At 39.2% G+C, this 18,188-nt stretch overlaps 1 protein-coding gene across 1 annotated transcript in view; it reads left to right on the plus strand.

Annotated features, from left to right (window-relative positions):
- The window catches only part of LOC137266092 (synaptic vesicular amine transporter-like), a 32,671-nt gene extending 14,934 nt beyond the window's left edge, over nt 1-17,737 (plus strand). The window contains exons 3-16 of the mRNA XM_067801594.1: nt 3,830-3,888; nt 5,291-5,374; nt 6,717-6,809; nt 7,084-7,173; nt 7,587-7,627; nt 9,310-9,373; nt 10,339-10,434; nt 10,863-10,941; nt 12,153-12,204; nt 13,399-13,462; nt 13,895-14,014; nt 15,435-15,480; nt 16,515-16,605; nt 17,645-17,737. Coding sequence (XP_067657695.1) covers nt 3,830-3,888; nt 5,291-5,374; nt 6,717-6,809; nt 7,084-7,173; nt 7,587-7,627; nt 9,310-9,373; nt 10,339-10,434; nt 10,863-10,941; nt 12,153-12,204; nt 13,399-13,462; nt 13,895-14,014; nt 15,435-15,480; nt 16,515-16,605; nt 17,645-17,737 — 1,072 coding nt within the window. The remainder of the gene's footprint in view (nt 1-3,829; nt 3,889-5,290; nt 5,375-6,716; nt 6,810-7,083; nt 7,174-7,586; nt 7,628-9,309; nt 9,374-10,338; nt 10,435-10,862; nt 10,942-12,152; nt 12,205-13,398; nt 13,463-13,894; nt 14,015-15,434; nt 15,481-16,514; nt 16,606-17,644) is intronic.
- Nucleotides 17,738-18,188: the final 451 nt, after the last annotated feature.

Genomic DNA, 18,188 nt, shown 5'->3' on the forward strand with positions numbered 1-18,188 from the left:
GACCAGGATGCGGCATCCAACCACAATGACAGAGATATCCGCTCAAGGATGCCCAAGTGGGCTAGTAAATAGCTAATCGATCACATGAACGTAATTTTATCTGTGATCAATTAAATTTGAATTATTCTCAATGTAAAACTTTAATAGTTTTGATATTCTGATTGTATTTCAATTAATACAATTTTATTCAATCTTAATTTTTGTCTATTTTCCAAGAGACCTTTATTTACTTTAAATACATTTTTTGTACTTTCAATGTAACCTAAGTTCTTTATTGCATTTTATTTCATTGTTGTATTGTATTGCATGGTGTGTGTTATTGTATGTTTAGCATTGACTGACTGGGGTGTGTTTTTCTGTGTCAGCGTGAGGAGGTGCAGGGGGAGTCAAGGGATGCAACTGTTATAGCATGTTTTTAGAAATATTTTTGTCATAAGTGACAAATATTGATCTGTTATCTAGTGCTATATCTTTTTATTATTTATTAGATATATGTTTGATCCATATTTGTCTGAAAATAAAACAGTGAATCTTATTGTATCTTTTGTTTTTCTTTATGTATACGTGATGATTGTACACAAACTCCTTATATTGTCTTTCCCAACCAGGAGTAACAAGAATGTTATATGCAATGACACACATTGAATGACTCCTGTGAACCCGAGTAAATGAAATGCTGTGGAAAGTATTCTGGCAACAGAAACTCTGCGGAAACCTGATGGAGTCTTGGTAATTGAAACTCTGCGGAAACCTGATGGAGTCCTGGTGACTGAAACCCTGCGGAAACCTGATGGATCTCTAACTTAACTGAAACTCAACGGAAACTTGTTGGAGCATGGGTAACGGATACCGTGCGGAAACCCTTAGAAAGTGGGTAATTGACAGTTTCCGTCATTGCGGAAACTCAGTGTAAAAGAACGGAAACTCACTGGATTCTTGGTGGAAACTTAAGTTTCAGTCCACTTTCCATCAGGTTTCCGCACTGCAGAAACCAGGTTATTTTTGCTGTGAGTTCCTCCAAGATTGCCGTGTATTTTGTTTGAAAGTAAGACGCGCCTTCGCGTTGAGTATCTTAAATTTATTTAAATCATGGACAGTTGGGTGATGGCGGAAATAATTTTCTGCCTTTTCCCTCGCTTTCCTGGCTTGTCTACAATCTGTATTAAACCATGGTTTCCGTACATGTGGAGTTGTAGAGGACTTTGGTATACACTCATCAGCACATTCATTTAAAACGTCAGAAAAAAATTGAATAGGATCAGTTATATCACTGAAACATTCGGGTCTTAATTTAGATGCACATAAAGTTTGAAATAAGGACCAGTCTGCCTTTGCAAAATTCCATCTAGTATATGATGGAGAGTCAGATGGAGTATTTTCTGATAAGATAGTTGGAAAGTGGTCACTTCCACAGAGGTCATTGTGGACTGACCAATCAAAATCATTAAGAAGATTAGAGTCTGCAGGAGACAAATCTAGACAAGAGTAGGTGCCGGTTGCAGGATGCAGATAAGTGCTTGAATCATCATTGTATATACATAAGTCATTATCGGCTATAAAATCTTCCAGTATTTTACCTTTAGTGTTAGTGTTTGTACCAACACTAATCGGAAGCCTGTGGTATTTACTAAATCGGATGGTTCGCCCCCTACCTCGCTTCCAGGATAGAAAATGCTATTGAGATTTGTTTTCATCGAGTTATAAAATCAAGACTAGTTAATACACATTGCTGACCAAAAGGATTTTGCATGAACAAAGTGGAAACAAAGTGGAAGTCGCGGTGGCTGAGCGGGCTAGGCGACTGACTGCTCTGAGGGTGCGGGTTCGACTGTCGGATGGGACTCAACCCCAAAAAGTACTAGAATTTGTACTATAATAAGAAAGTGAAATTTTAAAAATGACATATATTGCATTTGACCACTTTCTAAATGGCATTCTGTAGTCATAAGTGGCGTTACCACTAATTATACTTGTTGTAAAAGTTCATTAACTGAGCATCAATGAATGATGACAGATAACGTGTAGGTTTATACCACCTAACACGGATTACAACTTAGCGAGACCAAGTGATTTTGACAGAATCGTCTGTGGAAACAAGGGTTGTAACTCGGAAACTAGGCAAAGCAGGAGACAAAACTAAATGATAGTAGATTGTAAGAACACATAGCTTTCATTTTTCACAACAGCTGTCGCGATTTCAGGTTTGTACAAACCTGTAAAGGAAAATTGTTTATGAATTGTAGATGAACTCTGCATAGACTCTCATATCTATACCTCATATTACGTCACGGAGACGCGCCGTTCTGATTGGTTGAAATTTAGAATTGTGCACTGTTGTCAAAAAGGTCGATTTAAGGTAATTAATGATCGAAATGAGTAATTTTAATGAGTGATTTATGTATTTGCACCCCAAAGAGTATATGTGATCTTTAAGGTTTAACCATTGCCAGTCTCCTATTCCCGGAACCTCATTATTTTCCCTTCCGCTCAGTCCATTTTGCAAAGCCTCAAATGAAGCATGCCTAGATTTTTTTTCTGGTTCTGATTTTCCATTCTCTCTTGGGCTCCTTTCATATGTGCAAGGAATTATATGTATCTGTCAAAGCTGTATGTACAGAACACTACAGAATGCCTTGTTTGTCTGTTTGTTGTTTTACGCCGCACTCAGCAACATTCCAGATATATGACAGCGGTCTGTAAATAATCTAATCTGGACCAGGCAATCCAGTGATCAACATCATGAGCATCAATTTACGCCTTTGCCATGCCAGCGAGCCTGGTCACACGATCCCTTAAGTCGCCCCTTACTAAAAGCGCTATTTGCTGAAGATCAAGTCTAACCCGGATTTTCGCGGGTGGATGGGAGGGGGAATAATTATATTTCTGTAACTGTGAGACAGACAACAGGCACTTGAAAAATCGGTTTGTCAGATTTAGTGGCGTGATAATTTAGCATCAATGTTCATAATATCAATCAGAGATCGATGGTCATGATGTCGATCACTGGATTGTCTGGTCCAGGCTCCATTATGTACAGACAGTCGTCATATAGCTGCAGCATTGCTGGAGGCGGCTTCAAACAACATACAAAAGAAAAAAACATTCAGTAAATTTACTACACCATCACGGTCCCACTTCATCGAAATAACCCGTGAAGGTCCCGGGGTAGAATAGGCCTTCAGCAACCCATGCTTGCCATAAAAGGCTACTATGCTTGTCGTAAGAGGCGACTAACGGGATCGGGTGGTCAAGCTCGCTGACTTGGTTGACACATGTCATCGGCTCCCAATTGCGCAGATCGATGCACATGTTGTTGACTCGTTTATTTACAGACCGCCGCCATAGAGCTGGAATATTGCTGAGTGCGGGGTAAAACTAAACTCACTCACTCACTCACTCACTCACTTCATCGAAATAGCCTTTCAGTAATCTAGCCCAGACTCGGCAACTTCGTGGCCGAAAGCTCTAAAACCCTCCCAAAGAGCCTAATTATCCAATAACAGTGCATTAATAGTTAGTATAGCGATACAGACCGTGAAGATCCGGGTTCTAATTGAACTTTAGCAACACATGCTTGTCTTAAGGGATGACGAACGGGGTCGGGTGGTCGAGTTCCCTCACTTGGCGGATTGATATCATCGTATCCAAACTGTTTAGGTCGATGCTCATGATGTTGATCACTGGATTGTCTGGTCCAGACTCGATTATCCATATGGGTGGAATACAGCTGAGTGCAGGGTTGAACAGCAATGAATCAGTCAATATTAGAGATACATATTCTATTTACTTTCCTCCGTTGCATTCTAAATCACAAATAACTATTTTTCAGAGTGGGTTATCCCATTGTCTTGTTCTGCGGGTGCGTGGTGATACTGGCTTCAGCTCTAAGTAAGTACATTTCTGGTGCCTCATGTGGAGATAGTGCTGGAATATTGCTGCAGGCAGCGAAAAAGCCCACTCACTCATTCTTTCACCACTTGGGAGGAACACAAACCTAGAAAGAAACTGGAACCCATCATAGTGTCTGTTACATACCTTTGTATCACCGTTGGTCCTCTATAAGAGCGTAATGTCAAGCATTGATTTCAAGCTGATGCTTGGACGAGACCAGACTTGAACTGGTTTTACAGTGCTAGCTCACTGAAATACCATGCCGCGGTTAAGTCCTTGTACCCAGGCAGGGACCAACATGTACCATATTCCAACGTCTTTTGCTGCGACGCATCCGAGGAAGAAAAAAAAGAAAAAGAACTTGGCGTAAAACTAGCAAAAAAAACCAAAGTGATATGATCTAATTAGCAGTTGTATTTTAATTTTAAATTTACAGATTAATACAAATGACTACCAACATATAAGTGGTCATACAAAAAGGTGCAGTCGTTTGTTACAAAAGCTGTGTATAACACATGCAGTAACTATAGTGTTAGGGACGGTGATGGTCTGTCCACCTTACTTTTACGCCGCATTCAGCAATATTCCAGCCAAAATTCACCAAAGCGCGACAATGCGACAACGCGGCATTTCGCCCATTTGTCGCATTGTTGCGTTGTCGCAAGTCGCGTTTTGAATAATATTTTTCGATTCCCCCAAATGGCGACAGCGCGACAACGCGACAATGCGACATTTATTTTTAGTCAAAATGTTACAATGCAAGCTAGACTCGATATACTCAAGCACGACACGCGACAATGCGACAACGCGACATTTTCATGAAATTGCTTTGTCACGTTTTAGTCAGTTTTTAGGCTTTTTGCACATATCGTTGATAGGGCGACAATGCAACGGTCAACTCTGGAAATGGGCATCACACGTTGTACTCATGTGGGTAACTGAACTTGGGTCTTCGGTGTAACGAGCGAACCCTTTAACCGCTACGCTACTCCATCGCCCATGTCGACTTCACAACCAGCTCACCGCGGTACTTTCCAGAGTTTTTGTTCTAAATCTAGTACAGTTCTTAGTATAGCACTCCACTTCAGCTTACTTATTCTACAAATACCATGTATTACTCCAGGAGTGAGTGAGTGAGTGACTGAGTGACTGAGTGAATGAGTGAGTGAGTGAGTGAGTGAGTGACTAGCGTTTTCAGCAATTTTCCAGCAGGATCATTGAAATGGACTTCACACATGGTACACGTGTAGAGAATCGAACGCAAAACGTCGGCGTGACGAACGACGCTTTAACCACAAGGCTACCCACCGCTCTATTAAACTTGCCATTTAGTGTTATGCTACACAATAAGTAACACTGCAACATAACAGTAAATAACATGCATGTGTTATATTTTCAGTTTTCGCCTGTGCGGAGTTGTACATACCCTTGTTCTTCGCACGGGCCGTGCAAGGTTTGGGGTCAGCTGGCACCGTCATAGCAGGTAGGTAGTATTTAAAAGGCAACATCCAGTAATTTTGTTTCCCAGATAATTATTCAGTTCCCCACACAGCAATATTACAATTGTGAAACAGTGAAGGAAATGTAGAAAGCTCGTGAAGACTAGCGATGCGTGTGTCACACTGAGTTCATGCGGGGTGTAACATTAAACATTCATCGTAATCAGTTATTTTAGCATATATATATATATATATAGTCATTAGTTATACGCTCATGTTTAATGTTACACCCCGCATGAACTCAATGTGACACACGCACATATATATATTGTATACTTTATATTTTTCTTCACTATTTTGACTTTTACGCATAATGGATTTTGTTTCGGTCGATAATCGAGATTGACGTTATTGTTTGATCAGCATTCTAGATGAAATAGTGAATCAAAATGAAGTATACAATTTTATCGACGTCAGCGTACGGTTTATTGCATCGAGGGGCGTTACACTATCGATTCTTACACTACAATTAGCTTAACAAAGGTATGGGAATCAACTTGGAAATCTATGCAATATATATGTTGTTAGCCATAAAGCTGTAACTTCGTTACTTTATGCTCTCGCGTTGACGTTTTTTTTAAGAACCATTCTCAGATGAAGAGAATAAGTAATCAGGCCTCCTTTCACAAAGCACCAAGGTGACCGTAAGTCACTAAGATAAGCTTACTGCAATGTTAAAGTATGGGAGTTGCTTCGTGAAAGGAACCCCAGATGTTTATGGGATGAACATTAAGCACTTATGTGTTACCAAAACAAACATAATTATGCCATTTTAAGAGGTGAACATTAAAGATTGTACAAGTATAAGGGATAATTTTAAGGGATAGGACACGCAGTACAAAGCAACCTTAACGGTAAGACAGTTGTAAGTCTATGTTAATGTATGGGAGTTACCATCACTTAGGGGTGGGGGTGGGGGTGGGGGTGTTGGTGGGCTGGGGTTCAAATCTAATCTGGTTGTGTCCCATTAGTTATACGCTCATTTTTCATACGGTCAGTAGTCGCTGAGGAACTGACTAATTAATATCCGTGTCCCCACCCCAAAGAAATTAAGAAATTGGCAGTCCAAAACTGTTGGATGTTCACAGAAAGGCGTTCTCAAATGAAATGAAGCACACTCATACCTATTCCTGAAGCAAATATTAACGTAAACATTGAAAAATGACGATTTTTATTCCACTGATAACAAATTATGTAGGTAGGGTTAAAGAGAAGCTTGACAGTCTAGTTGTCCCAGTTGAGCATTTATAATATCGATTGTGCAGCCCACTGCGGTGCTGCTAAACACCTGCAGTGTCAGTTGCACCATGTCTGCATTATTTACAGGGATGAGTATAGTGGCATCCCGATACCCGGATGACAGAGCGAGAAGCGGAGCTATGGGTTTAGCCATGGGTGGAGCTGCATTTGGAGTCCTTGGTAACGAAATAATTTCAGTAAATCGATATGACTTCATTATTTTCACACGTTGAGAGGGGCGGTGTAATCTTGGTCGTCGCACAAGAATTATGAAGTTTTATTCACTCAATGACTCACTCAATCGCTGATTCGCTCACTCACAAAAATATATTGAGGAATCTTGACCTGTACCACTCATGACAGTATCAAATTGGTCAGGTCATTCGATGCTAAATGGCTAACCAAATATCGCTTTATTCCAATATGAGATAGCACTGTTTCCCATTTTTTACAGTTGGCTATCCGTTTGGAGGATTTATGTACACGTTCGTGGGCAAAATGTCACCATTTCTTGTCATATGTGTCCTCATATGCATCGACCTCGGTAAGATGTACATGTATGTATGTATGTATGTATGTATGTATGTATGTATGTATGTATGTATGTATGTATGTATGTATGTATGTATGTATGTATGTATGTATGCATGCATGCATGTATATGTGCGTGAGCGTTTGTGTGTGTGCGCGCGCGTGCGTGCGTGCGTGTGTGTATGTGTGTGTGTGTTTTAGAAGAAGCGGATCGTTTATCGGAATATCAAAGAATATCTATGATTTGAATTTTCGATGAAAGGTTATCAAAATAATGGACCAGGTGTTTATGATTTTGTTACAGTTTTACGTTTGCGGTGGATTGTTTATAGGATCATTAACGAATATTACTGGTTCGATTCTTCGTGGAAACATAATCAAAATATTTGAGCAGGTTTTCAAGATTTTTTACAATTTTATTTGCAGGATTACAATGGTTTGTCTTCAATCTGTCAGTCACTACCGAAGTAAGTAGCATGACTACATATATCGAGCATTAGTTTGTTGTTAACCTAGGTCAATTCAGCATTTTGGTCATATGTTATTTCAACCATCGTTTGACCCCAATCGATGCAGGATGTGGGAATATATTTTGTTTGGCATCAATGTTATATTGTGACTGGCTAGAAGAAACTGTAACATAACAACATATGACAACATAAGCTTCGGCAAATGCAAATATTCAAAACTTTTCACTCGTATCATCTGTATTAAAATGTAATTCCGCATATATCCTAAACCTCCCTCACTCGGAATCTGTGTGTATTCTGCTCAGTTACTACATTCACAAACTGAGTTCAATGAATCACTTGACAAAATTCAAGAAAACATGGTATACATCCATATAAGAAATTGCAACAGTTTGGTCATAAAATTTTGCGAATAGATTCTTCACCCCTGTCATACAATCTCGATGACAGAGGGCATATCCGCAATTTTTCTGTCGCCGAAACTGATTATCACGTATAGTGCACCTTGTTCATAAAGCCATCCTGGATATAATGACATGTTGTTAGCCAGAACGGATCTCCTTGCTATATAATACGGTGGTTTTACAATGGAAGCTGTCTAAACCGGCATATGTACAATCCGGCAAGTTGTCCACACCGGCATAAAATCTCAGTCCCGTCCGTGGATTGTATATTTACCATCAGTTCTACAATCCGTCACATTGTCTAAACTGGATTATTTCTTCAGTTTTCAGTCCAAACTGGATATAATGCCATATGTAAATGTTTTGGAGAACAAAAAGTCATTTTCCGGTGGTTATGGTGCCAGTTGCACTGGCTGCATGCATTTTTTCTATGTAGAGTGATTATCGTTTACTTAACTGATCTTTTCAATTAATATATAGAGATATATGAGAAAATGAGATCTTTTTATTTAATATTGTTACGGTTAAGACTTTACCGTGACAAACGATGTAAGAAATCCCCTTGTGAACTAGCAAAACAGAACAAAGACAAGTCATAAACGTTCACATTATGTATTATTATGCAACGAGAGCAAGCTATACAAAGTCACAAGTCAATTTCACAATGCTGATTACAAATAAAATTCAAGTGAGACACAATCTAAGTCAATGGGTAACAAAATACAATACAGCAAACTCACCAAAGTCTCAGTGCGAGAGAGAATCAACCATGCAGAATGTCAACACAGGGATCGGTCTGACAGCAGATAATGTAGATTCAGGCGTTGACGGGTTTTGATGATTAAGCTTTGGCAGTGATGTGTATCCTCCAGTTAATATGAATGAGTGTCCCTCAACACGGCAACCAGTCTTTATATATATATACTCAGTCATTTCCGGAAAGTTCGGGCACTTATGAATATCGTCAACGCTGTAGAATGCCATCGAATAAATCTCCCGGAAGTAAACACATACAAAACTAGGAGCAGATAAATTCCGGAAAACCAGAATCCTAAAAGTGTTGACCATCTATTAAAACGAAACGTGACCCATCATGATTATTATTCAAACCACTAAATGTTGTGGCCCAATAATAATTATTACTGAATTAATAACAAACTATACAGCAAATACACACTCGTAGCAATATACAGAGAGAGGAGAAAATTATTATTTCATATTGTTTGTTTTTATGGTTACTCCCAGTGTTTGTTTAGTTATTTCATTCATTTTCAGAATGCCTGCCGATCCACGCCTCTCCATAAGCTGTTACGGGATCCCTACATACTGATAGTGTCAGGTGATACAGTACCACGTGTGTTGCTGTGTAGGGTTGCTAAATGATCGATAATCGGAAATATCGTGGATGATAAAAATTTTCAATAATTATCGATGATGAAATTGTGTTATCGATAATTGTACATTTACTTTTAGGGAAGAAAAAAGATTTAATTTTGACTTTATATTTGAATGTCTCATTATTTGTCTGCTTCCAAATTATGTTCAGGACGATATTTTGTTCATAATCCATGTATGAACATGACACTAAGTGAAATATATTAATTTCTTTTACACTTTATTGCAACTCTATTAAAAATGTAACGTTAAAAGATGAAAATAATAAAAATAATAGAATAAACATTCAGTTAATGAATGATCTCACATGTTTCATCACAAATAAAAGAAATATTTATAACGTCAATAATTCTGATCAAGTGACAACACATTTAATTCCATCTGCAAACATATCTTTTGACTTGAGTTATTTTCTGAAAAAAATAATCTATAAAGGTAAAAACATCGTCTTATTTCATAATAAGAGATGTTAGCTTCCTAAAAAGCCAATAAATCTTGGACACCATCAGTCAGCTACATCATAACAAACACGCCTGACGGATGTGACGGATATACAACCTGTTCACCATGACCTGATCAAGTGAATACAAACGCATTGCGTGACCGTGTCACAACTGGTTGAGTCTATAGTTGAGAAGGGGTGTGCCATTGTGAGCTGATTGTCAGCATGTCCGAACAGCCAAGACAAGATCGCCGTTTGACGTCTCAATGTCGAGAAATCGTCAGCAATGTCACTTGTCGATCGGCGGGTAACGAACTAGGGATATGTCGAACTAGCCTTAGCCGACACTTTGAGTTCGTCATTACCGTAGTTCATTACAACCGTACGTTTTGTATTTCAAAGTACTAAATCAATGGTCCCGATAACCAGCTACCTTTACATAATGTCATGGTTCATTGTTCCTGCAGGCGTCATCATGATCACTACGATGGCAATGTCGGTGCTGGAGCCGACGGTGCCGCTTTGGATCCTGGACAAGATGCATGCCGAAAAGTGGCAACTTGGTACAATATTTGCGCTCAATATTCCGTGTTTGTTTTCAATTCGGCCAAACAGGGAACTCGGTGTATATATCATTATGGTATCTTGAAACCTATCCCCAAGGAAATGTTATCTGTGTTGCCATGATAGATCACAGAAAATTGTTATTGTTTGCTCACTATGCACACATTCACCACATCGAATAAATTGTGTTTTTTTCACTGAACGTATGTTTGCACGAAGCCAGTATCTCAGGAACAGCTATACTAGTTTATTATGTTCAAGAAATGTCTTTCCAGAACATAAATGTAAGTGCATAGTGTCCGACAATAAATGCTCCTTTAAATATGTTCTCACAAAAAAATATTTGAAGTTTTAAGTAGAAGCTAATAGTTCATTCAAATACTTTTTTCTTTCACGAAATAATAAGTCTGTTATGAACAATTTTCAGGCTTGGTGTTTCTCCCGGACAGTGTGGGTTATCTGGTTGGAACCAACTTCTTTGGAATCGCAGCGAGAAGCATAGGAAGGTGTGTTTGTACTCAAATATTCGTTTTGTTTTGTTTTGTTTACTTTGTAATGCTAAGTTACCTGGAATTATCATTAGGTGAATATGGGTTTACTCTTAGCAGTCGTTTCACGATGGAACCCACGAAGGTCCCGGGGTTAAATAGGCCTTCAGCAACCCATGATTGCCATAAAAGGCGACAATGCTTGTCGAAAGAGGCGACTAACGGGATCGGGTGGTCAGGGTCGCTGACTTGGTTGACACATGTCATCGGTTCCCAATTGTTGTTGGTCACTGGATTATCTGGTCCAGACTCGATTATTTACAAACCACCGCCCTATTGCTGAAACATTGCTGAGTGCGGCGTAAAACTAAACTCACTCATTTCACGATGGGGATACCAAAAGTGGGTTTTACGCATTTTACCTATGGAGGTTAGTTAGTTGGTGTTTAATGCTGCACTCGGTGATGTTCCAGTTCAGGCGGCGACCTGTAAATAATCGCGTCTGGGCCAGACAATCCAATGATGTAATGAGCACCGATCTAGGCACCTGGGATACGATGGAACACATCTAGTTAAGTCACTGTGCCGGGCCAGCCGACCCCATTTTTCGCTTCTTACGACAAGCATGGGTTGCTAAAGACCAGGCCAGCTATTCTGCAAACATTCGTAGCCTTACGAACTTCTTCAGCCCATTGGCTGCGATCAAAGTTACGAATCCCTAGGGCTACGAACGTTTCGAGAATAATAGCCCAGTTCTAACTGTAGGGAATAGAATTCGAAGGCGTTAATCACGCAGCAATCATGGTCGAATGTTAAAATCTCTGTATCCATAGTTGGAATACCATAGACGAGTATTAACCTTAGACAGTCAGGCAATTTCAGCCTTAGACAATTTCGTAATTACTAAATTTATATCGCCTCTTGTTTCACTATGTCGTTTTGCAGTGGCAAAATCGACACAAACTAACTTTTGAACATGTGGTTTGCACACTTCGAACGTAATAGACAATACTATAAAGTTAACAAGAACTCAGCACAGGAAAATGTAAACACTCTGCGATGATTTAGGTAATAACTATAATTCCTTCTTAAGTCGCGTAACTTCATGTTGCCTGGTAACGGCAAGACTAACACAAACGTGTGACTAAAGGGTTGAGATTTTTATGCTTACGTTTCGATAAAGAATATTCAAAGTGATCTCAGATCGTTGTATTGATTACTTGTTACAGGTGGATCACCACTCTATGCTGTATGCTACTGATTGGCTTGTGCCTCGTCTGTGTGAGTATCCATGATCCATATGTATGTTATTCCTATCACTAAGAGGTCACCGTACGGACAGCTGAGAAAAAGATATCCAGAAAGATTGATGATGTGTTTCCCTGAATAATCCATATTAGAAGGGCGACAATTAATTCTGAGTGAGTGACTGAGTGAGTGAATGAGTTTACGCCGCTTTTAGCAACATTCCAGCTCTATCACGACAGGGAACGCAAACTGTGGATTCCCTTATTTGACGGTCTTCAGGAGAGAGAGATGACGCGAAATTTTGTTTGTTTATTTATATGGTATATATCATATCACGGGGTAACACATATACATATATATGTTATATGATTTTAGCACTCGAACATTATACTCTTACGTTACCACGTTACCCTATTTCTCCTTCGAATGCAAACTAAATTTGCATGAAGGGTGCACTTAAACGCGAACAGAAAGAGTAATTAGATTATTGAGTCAAGGCCGTGTTGTATTCTCAAATGCGTAAATAGAGAAAGCTATGGTTCTTAATTTGGTATAACCGTTATTCGTTAAACCAAAAGACCCCAGTGCAAGAATATTGCAAGAATATTACGTCATAACGGTAATTCACTTTGTGACAAGAATATTCAATATGTACGTACTTTGCTATACACATACAGACCCGTGCCAGTTATATAGGGACTCTTTACGTAATTTTCATGGCCGTACATGTTAATTCTGTGCAGCATAAATATATTTCATTAATTCTATTTTCGTTAGATCCAAATCAAATTTTTCACATTTGTGAGGAAGCATCATATAATTAACATATCTAGAGTACCGTGAACCCCTTAACGTGGCGGCCTGTGGGATTGTGCATTGTCGAACCATACGTAAGTTGATAAATGTGATGTCATTAGTTAAGCAGTGGTCTTATAATTGAACTGAAATTATGTGCACAGATCAGAGATGATTTAACATTTACCGGTAAAATTTTACAAAGATCCATCCAGAACTTCATGAAAATTATTTATTCTAAGCAATAACATGCAAGTGTATGAAAATTACGTCAAGTGTCCGAATACAACTGGTACAGGTCTGTAGTTGCTTACACCTTAAAACTGAACACTATCACAGACACAAAGCTATAGCCACCTGTTCTCTGTGCATGTCCAGGTATGAATTGAAATTAATATGTGCTATCTTAATACTCTGCTGATTTTTTTTCAGCTTCCTTTCGCAACTAGTGTGCCCCAGCTTATCTTGCCCCACTTTGGCATAGGGCTCGGTATTGGTATGTGCTATAATCAAGTCAAATAATCACGTACTTTTCAGGACCATGCGAGGAGTCATTAGTATCATTCTTAACGTACATGTAAACTTTCACACACGCCGCTGCATGGCTTACATTACTATACCTTAACTCATTATAATCATTTCTTATATATCAGACTATCAAACATGTCAGGTGATGACATTCTTAAATAATGTACCTTCAATACAAGCTTTAACACCAGCTTTAACGCATTCCTGAAACTTTCAAAGACGTCACTGGATCATTTTCGTTGATAATGCACCCTTATAATCTCAAAAGCAAACTCCAAACCTTCAAAGATGTCACTTAACGACTTTCTTAAATATTACACATAGAGTCGTTGGTATCGGGTTTAAAGCATTTTCAAAGTTTTCCCAGATGGCTTTATGGCTTTCTTAAACATCGTTTCAGGCATCACGGATGCTGCCTTGTTTCCTCTGCTGGCGCTTCTAGTGGATACTCGCCATGATGCTTTCTATGGAAGTGTGTACGCCATTGCCCAACTCGCTGTTTGCCTGGCGTATTCAATAGGTGATGGAGCATATATGTGTTACATGGCTGGATGCAGGTTCACGTGGCATATTGTAACGTCCATGATCCCGATCCACAAAATGTTTGTAGCACTACAACAACTGTATAAGTTGTATGCTTCTCCCGAGGGTAACACGGTCTGATGTTCGCCTCTTTGTAGTAGTGTTACCCGAGTCGGTATGACGTTATACGATTGTTAGCAATGCAGCTTCTCCGCGGAGAGTCTGACGGTAACCATGGCAGCGGGTAATATTTTTTTCAGTAGTGTCCCTCCTGGGAGGGGTGACTCTGAAACTTGTGAAAGCATCATTTACCAATGAAATTAAACTTTAAGTACTTTACATGAAGGTAAGATAATTGATTTACGACAGGTCGTATTCTTACGAATTCTTTGTAACTCGGGACCATTACAGTAAACATACTGAGGGAAAAACATAATTGATCACTGGAAGGGACAAGTTTTCCCTCCGTATATATGGTTTTGATGTTCATTGGACACTGAGGATGAAAACCCAAACTAGGGAGGTGTTAACTTCAGTATGACGGTAGAGCTCCTACATTCTTTGAGTGGCATTTTCGAAGTTGGGAAGTACAATATAGATCACACACTCTATGGATAAGAACTTCTTTTATTCGCGAGAGCGACGTTTCGGTACAGATATTGGACAATAAGAATTTGTACCGAAACGTCGCTCTCATGTGTGAAAGAAGTTGTAATGCATAATGAGTCCCTAACGTTGTGAATTAATATCTGATATAATGGTGTTTGGCATGACTGGCTGTTCAATAAACACATGATGGTGTGTAATAAGTTATTTGGAGTCATTTTACCCAGTTTAGTGTGTCTTCGCTAAAGACTTAAACTTAATTATAGTATGTTGATAGCTGATATATAATGTTACAAGTATACTAAAAAGATCAACAGCATGTTGCATCCGTGACAGTATTGTACCAGTAAATTAAGAAATAAGAAAATATATACTACCCATCAAAGGTTTAAACTCGCTATGTCTTAAGTTTATATATATGGTTACTCCGAATAGGAATTTCGCCACTTACTTGGGGGAGGCAACTGCAAACCTTATGCAGATAAATTGCAAGAGGATTATGCATCAAATTGCTGAAAAGCATGTACGAATACCGTGCATGTGTACAGCTTCGCATTGGTGTAAAGTTCTGTTAAGATTTCACCAATTTTTACCTTATGATGAGTTTCATCATTTATTCAACTCATGACAATAAGCTTTTCAACCCAACGAATTTGTTTTACAATACATCAGTTCCTGTGTAAACAGTACTTTTAACATTATGCCATATTTTACAAATTCTACTCTAGAATAGTTGCCTGAAATAAGTAGCTACTTTAACACTAGTGAATTATTGATTGGTAGTATATAAGAAGAACCAAATTTTCTTTCAGGGCCATCTGTGGCTGGGCAGATCGTCAAGGCAATTGGCTTTCCATGGTAAGGGCAGAGAATATTCAACCAATTCGGATTTGTTTGTTTTCATATTTTTACACCGCTTTAAGCAATATTCCAGTCAATATTCCAACTGTATGACGACGGTCTGTGAATATTGACGTCTGGAACACGCCACGCTAAGCACGCCACGCCGTTACTTGTTGGGCACCAGGTATCAAGCAAGTCAGTGTTTGTGTTGTTTTGTTTTTGGTGTTTTGCTTGTTTGCTTGGTTGGTTGGTCTTTTTTGTTTTTGCTCTATTTTGTTTTTTGTTTTTTTGGTTTTTTCTGTTTGTATTTGGTTTAACGCCGCTCTCAGCAATATCCCAAGTACATGACGGCGGTCTGTACATAACCGAGTCTGGACCAGACAATCCAATGATTAACAGCATGAACATCGATCTGCTCACTGGGGATACGATGTGTCAACCATGCCAGCGAGCCTGACTATCCGTTGCAACAAGCATGGGTGATTGTGAAAATATCACCAAACATTAACTTCAAGAGTATTATAATGTTATTGCGAGGACAATAGAAACTTGTCATAACAACCTATATGGTAGTGCCATTTTGTAGAGTTGTACGAGACAGTTAGCTTTGTATCTATATATCCGTGTATCATTTACGCCTGTGTTTTCACATATACCGAGTAGAAACGAACCATAAATCGACAGCAGTCAATGTTAGACCATCTTATGTATAAACCTATAGACATACGGCACTGCTCCTTCTTGTCCAAATCTCTAGCAGGATTTAGGTTCAGGTAAACAGACAAACTACCAAACACAGTATTTACAGTTTTGATGGTAACAACTAATCCCATTTACATTGAAAAGGAGCGCCAGTGAGAACCTGAGGAAATCTTGCTCCTTAGGGGATTTAGCATTGCAGGAAGGGCAAGGCAGTAGGGAAAATAATGTGGTTCAGGAACTGTGGGACAGACTTGTAAACTAATGATACCGTTAATATTCTATCAGCTGATATGGTATAGTTGGTCATCTATAGTTTGTCATCTATAGTTGGTCATCTACTTTTACAGGTTGATACGAGGGACTGCTATCCTCAATCTGCTGTATTGTCCCCTGTGCGTGTTTCTGAGAAAGTTTCCACGGACCGATGAAGAAATACCTGTGAGTTTCCTGTGTTAGGTGTCAATGCTCAGTCATCAGTGTTATGGCTATGTACATGAGGCCTGTGAACTATCTACTCGGAACCAGTCAACCCGCTGATTGATGGTACTGTGAGATCGGTGTTTCGTGACCAGATGATCACAACACCATTACCGAGTCAATGAATTGGCCACTCAGTCTACTATGTTATCTCGCGAGACAGGTTCACCAGGAACCATTTTTGATAGTAAGAAGCGAGTCAGTGAGTTTGGTTTTACGCCGCTTTCAGCAATATTCCAGCAACATCAGGGCGAGGAACTCCAGAAACGGGCTTGACACTTTGTACCCATGTGGGGAATCAAACCCGGGCATTCGGCGTGACGAGCAAACGCTTTAACCACTAAGCTACGCCACAGCCCCAGATAATAAGAAGAATGGTTAAACAAACTTGACAAATCAATTGCACACAATCGTACCAAGACGTGCAGACCTGAACCTTCAGGGTGTCCTACTAATCCGTTAATAAACAGGATTTTGTATACGGGATGTATTTGAGACCGATGAAATGGTCAATAAGACAAAATCTAATAACTGCAACAAAACCAAATTTTGCACTGTCATATAAAATCGACAGGCCAGTTCTGATGAGTGCCTCATATTTTTTGACACCCGAGTAAAATAGTTGTTTAACAAACCATCATAATTTTTTGTCACTTTTCGCTATGTTGTAGGTGGAGGTCTATTCCTGGTAGAACAGTCAAATGTCGTGTTGCATGTGTGAAATTGAAATTTCACTAAACACATTTGTTGATTCCCCGGATGTTCTAACAGCAAATGGTCCCACCTCGTACAAAATAGCAAATAGTGACAACAAAATAATGGCTGTTTATTTAACAACTTCTTTTTGGTTTTGTAGTTATTATTAGATTTAGTGTCAGTGAGAAATTCATCCGTCTCAAATGAAACCAAACAGACCCTACTTATGTATCACTTAGGTCACCGCAAATAGAAGCGGTCAATGGACCTTACGATAATGATGCTATGATAACATATATTTCAGGTTATCATGGCACACAAGAAAGAAACCTACACCAAGGACACTGATACAGAGAACAGTAGTTTTTCCTACGGGCGTTTGTGTGAAGATGACTGAACTGTAAGAGAGGATACCTGCACCCACGGAAGAAATCTTCCCGTATAAGCATTGTGCGAAATAGTTTCCAGATTTTGCTAGTCATTCGGTCTAGCTATGCCTGAAAGTTACTAGCCCACAGAATAATTCACTAGCCCGAAATCTGAATACAGAAACTAAGCATAACATTGCACAAATAGGACAATGTCTCCAGTAAGCTGCAAATATTCACTTTCTTATCAGATCGTTATCAAGGATGATTTAAAAGTGTATTATAACTTAACAATTCGCAGAGAGTGATGAATATACAAAATGAGCCCCTGAAAATCAACTTGATAGTCAGGCCAGTGACCATGGATATTTACTGGCCCAGCTGGATTTCGGCTAGCCAAGGACTAGCGGGCCAGAGGCTATATCGCACAGTGTGATATTCTCGGATCTAACCTCCAACATATGAACGCCCACATGGTAA

The sequence above is a fragment of the Haliotis asinina genome, chromosome 15, assembly GCF_037392515.1.
Source record: "Haliotis asinina isolate JCU_RB_2024 chromosome 15, JCU_Hal_asi_v2, whole genome shotgun sequence".
NCBI classification, from domain to species: domain Eukaryota; kingdom Metazoa; phylum Mollusca; class Gastropoda; order Lepetellida; family Haliotidae; genus Haliotis; species Haliotis asinina.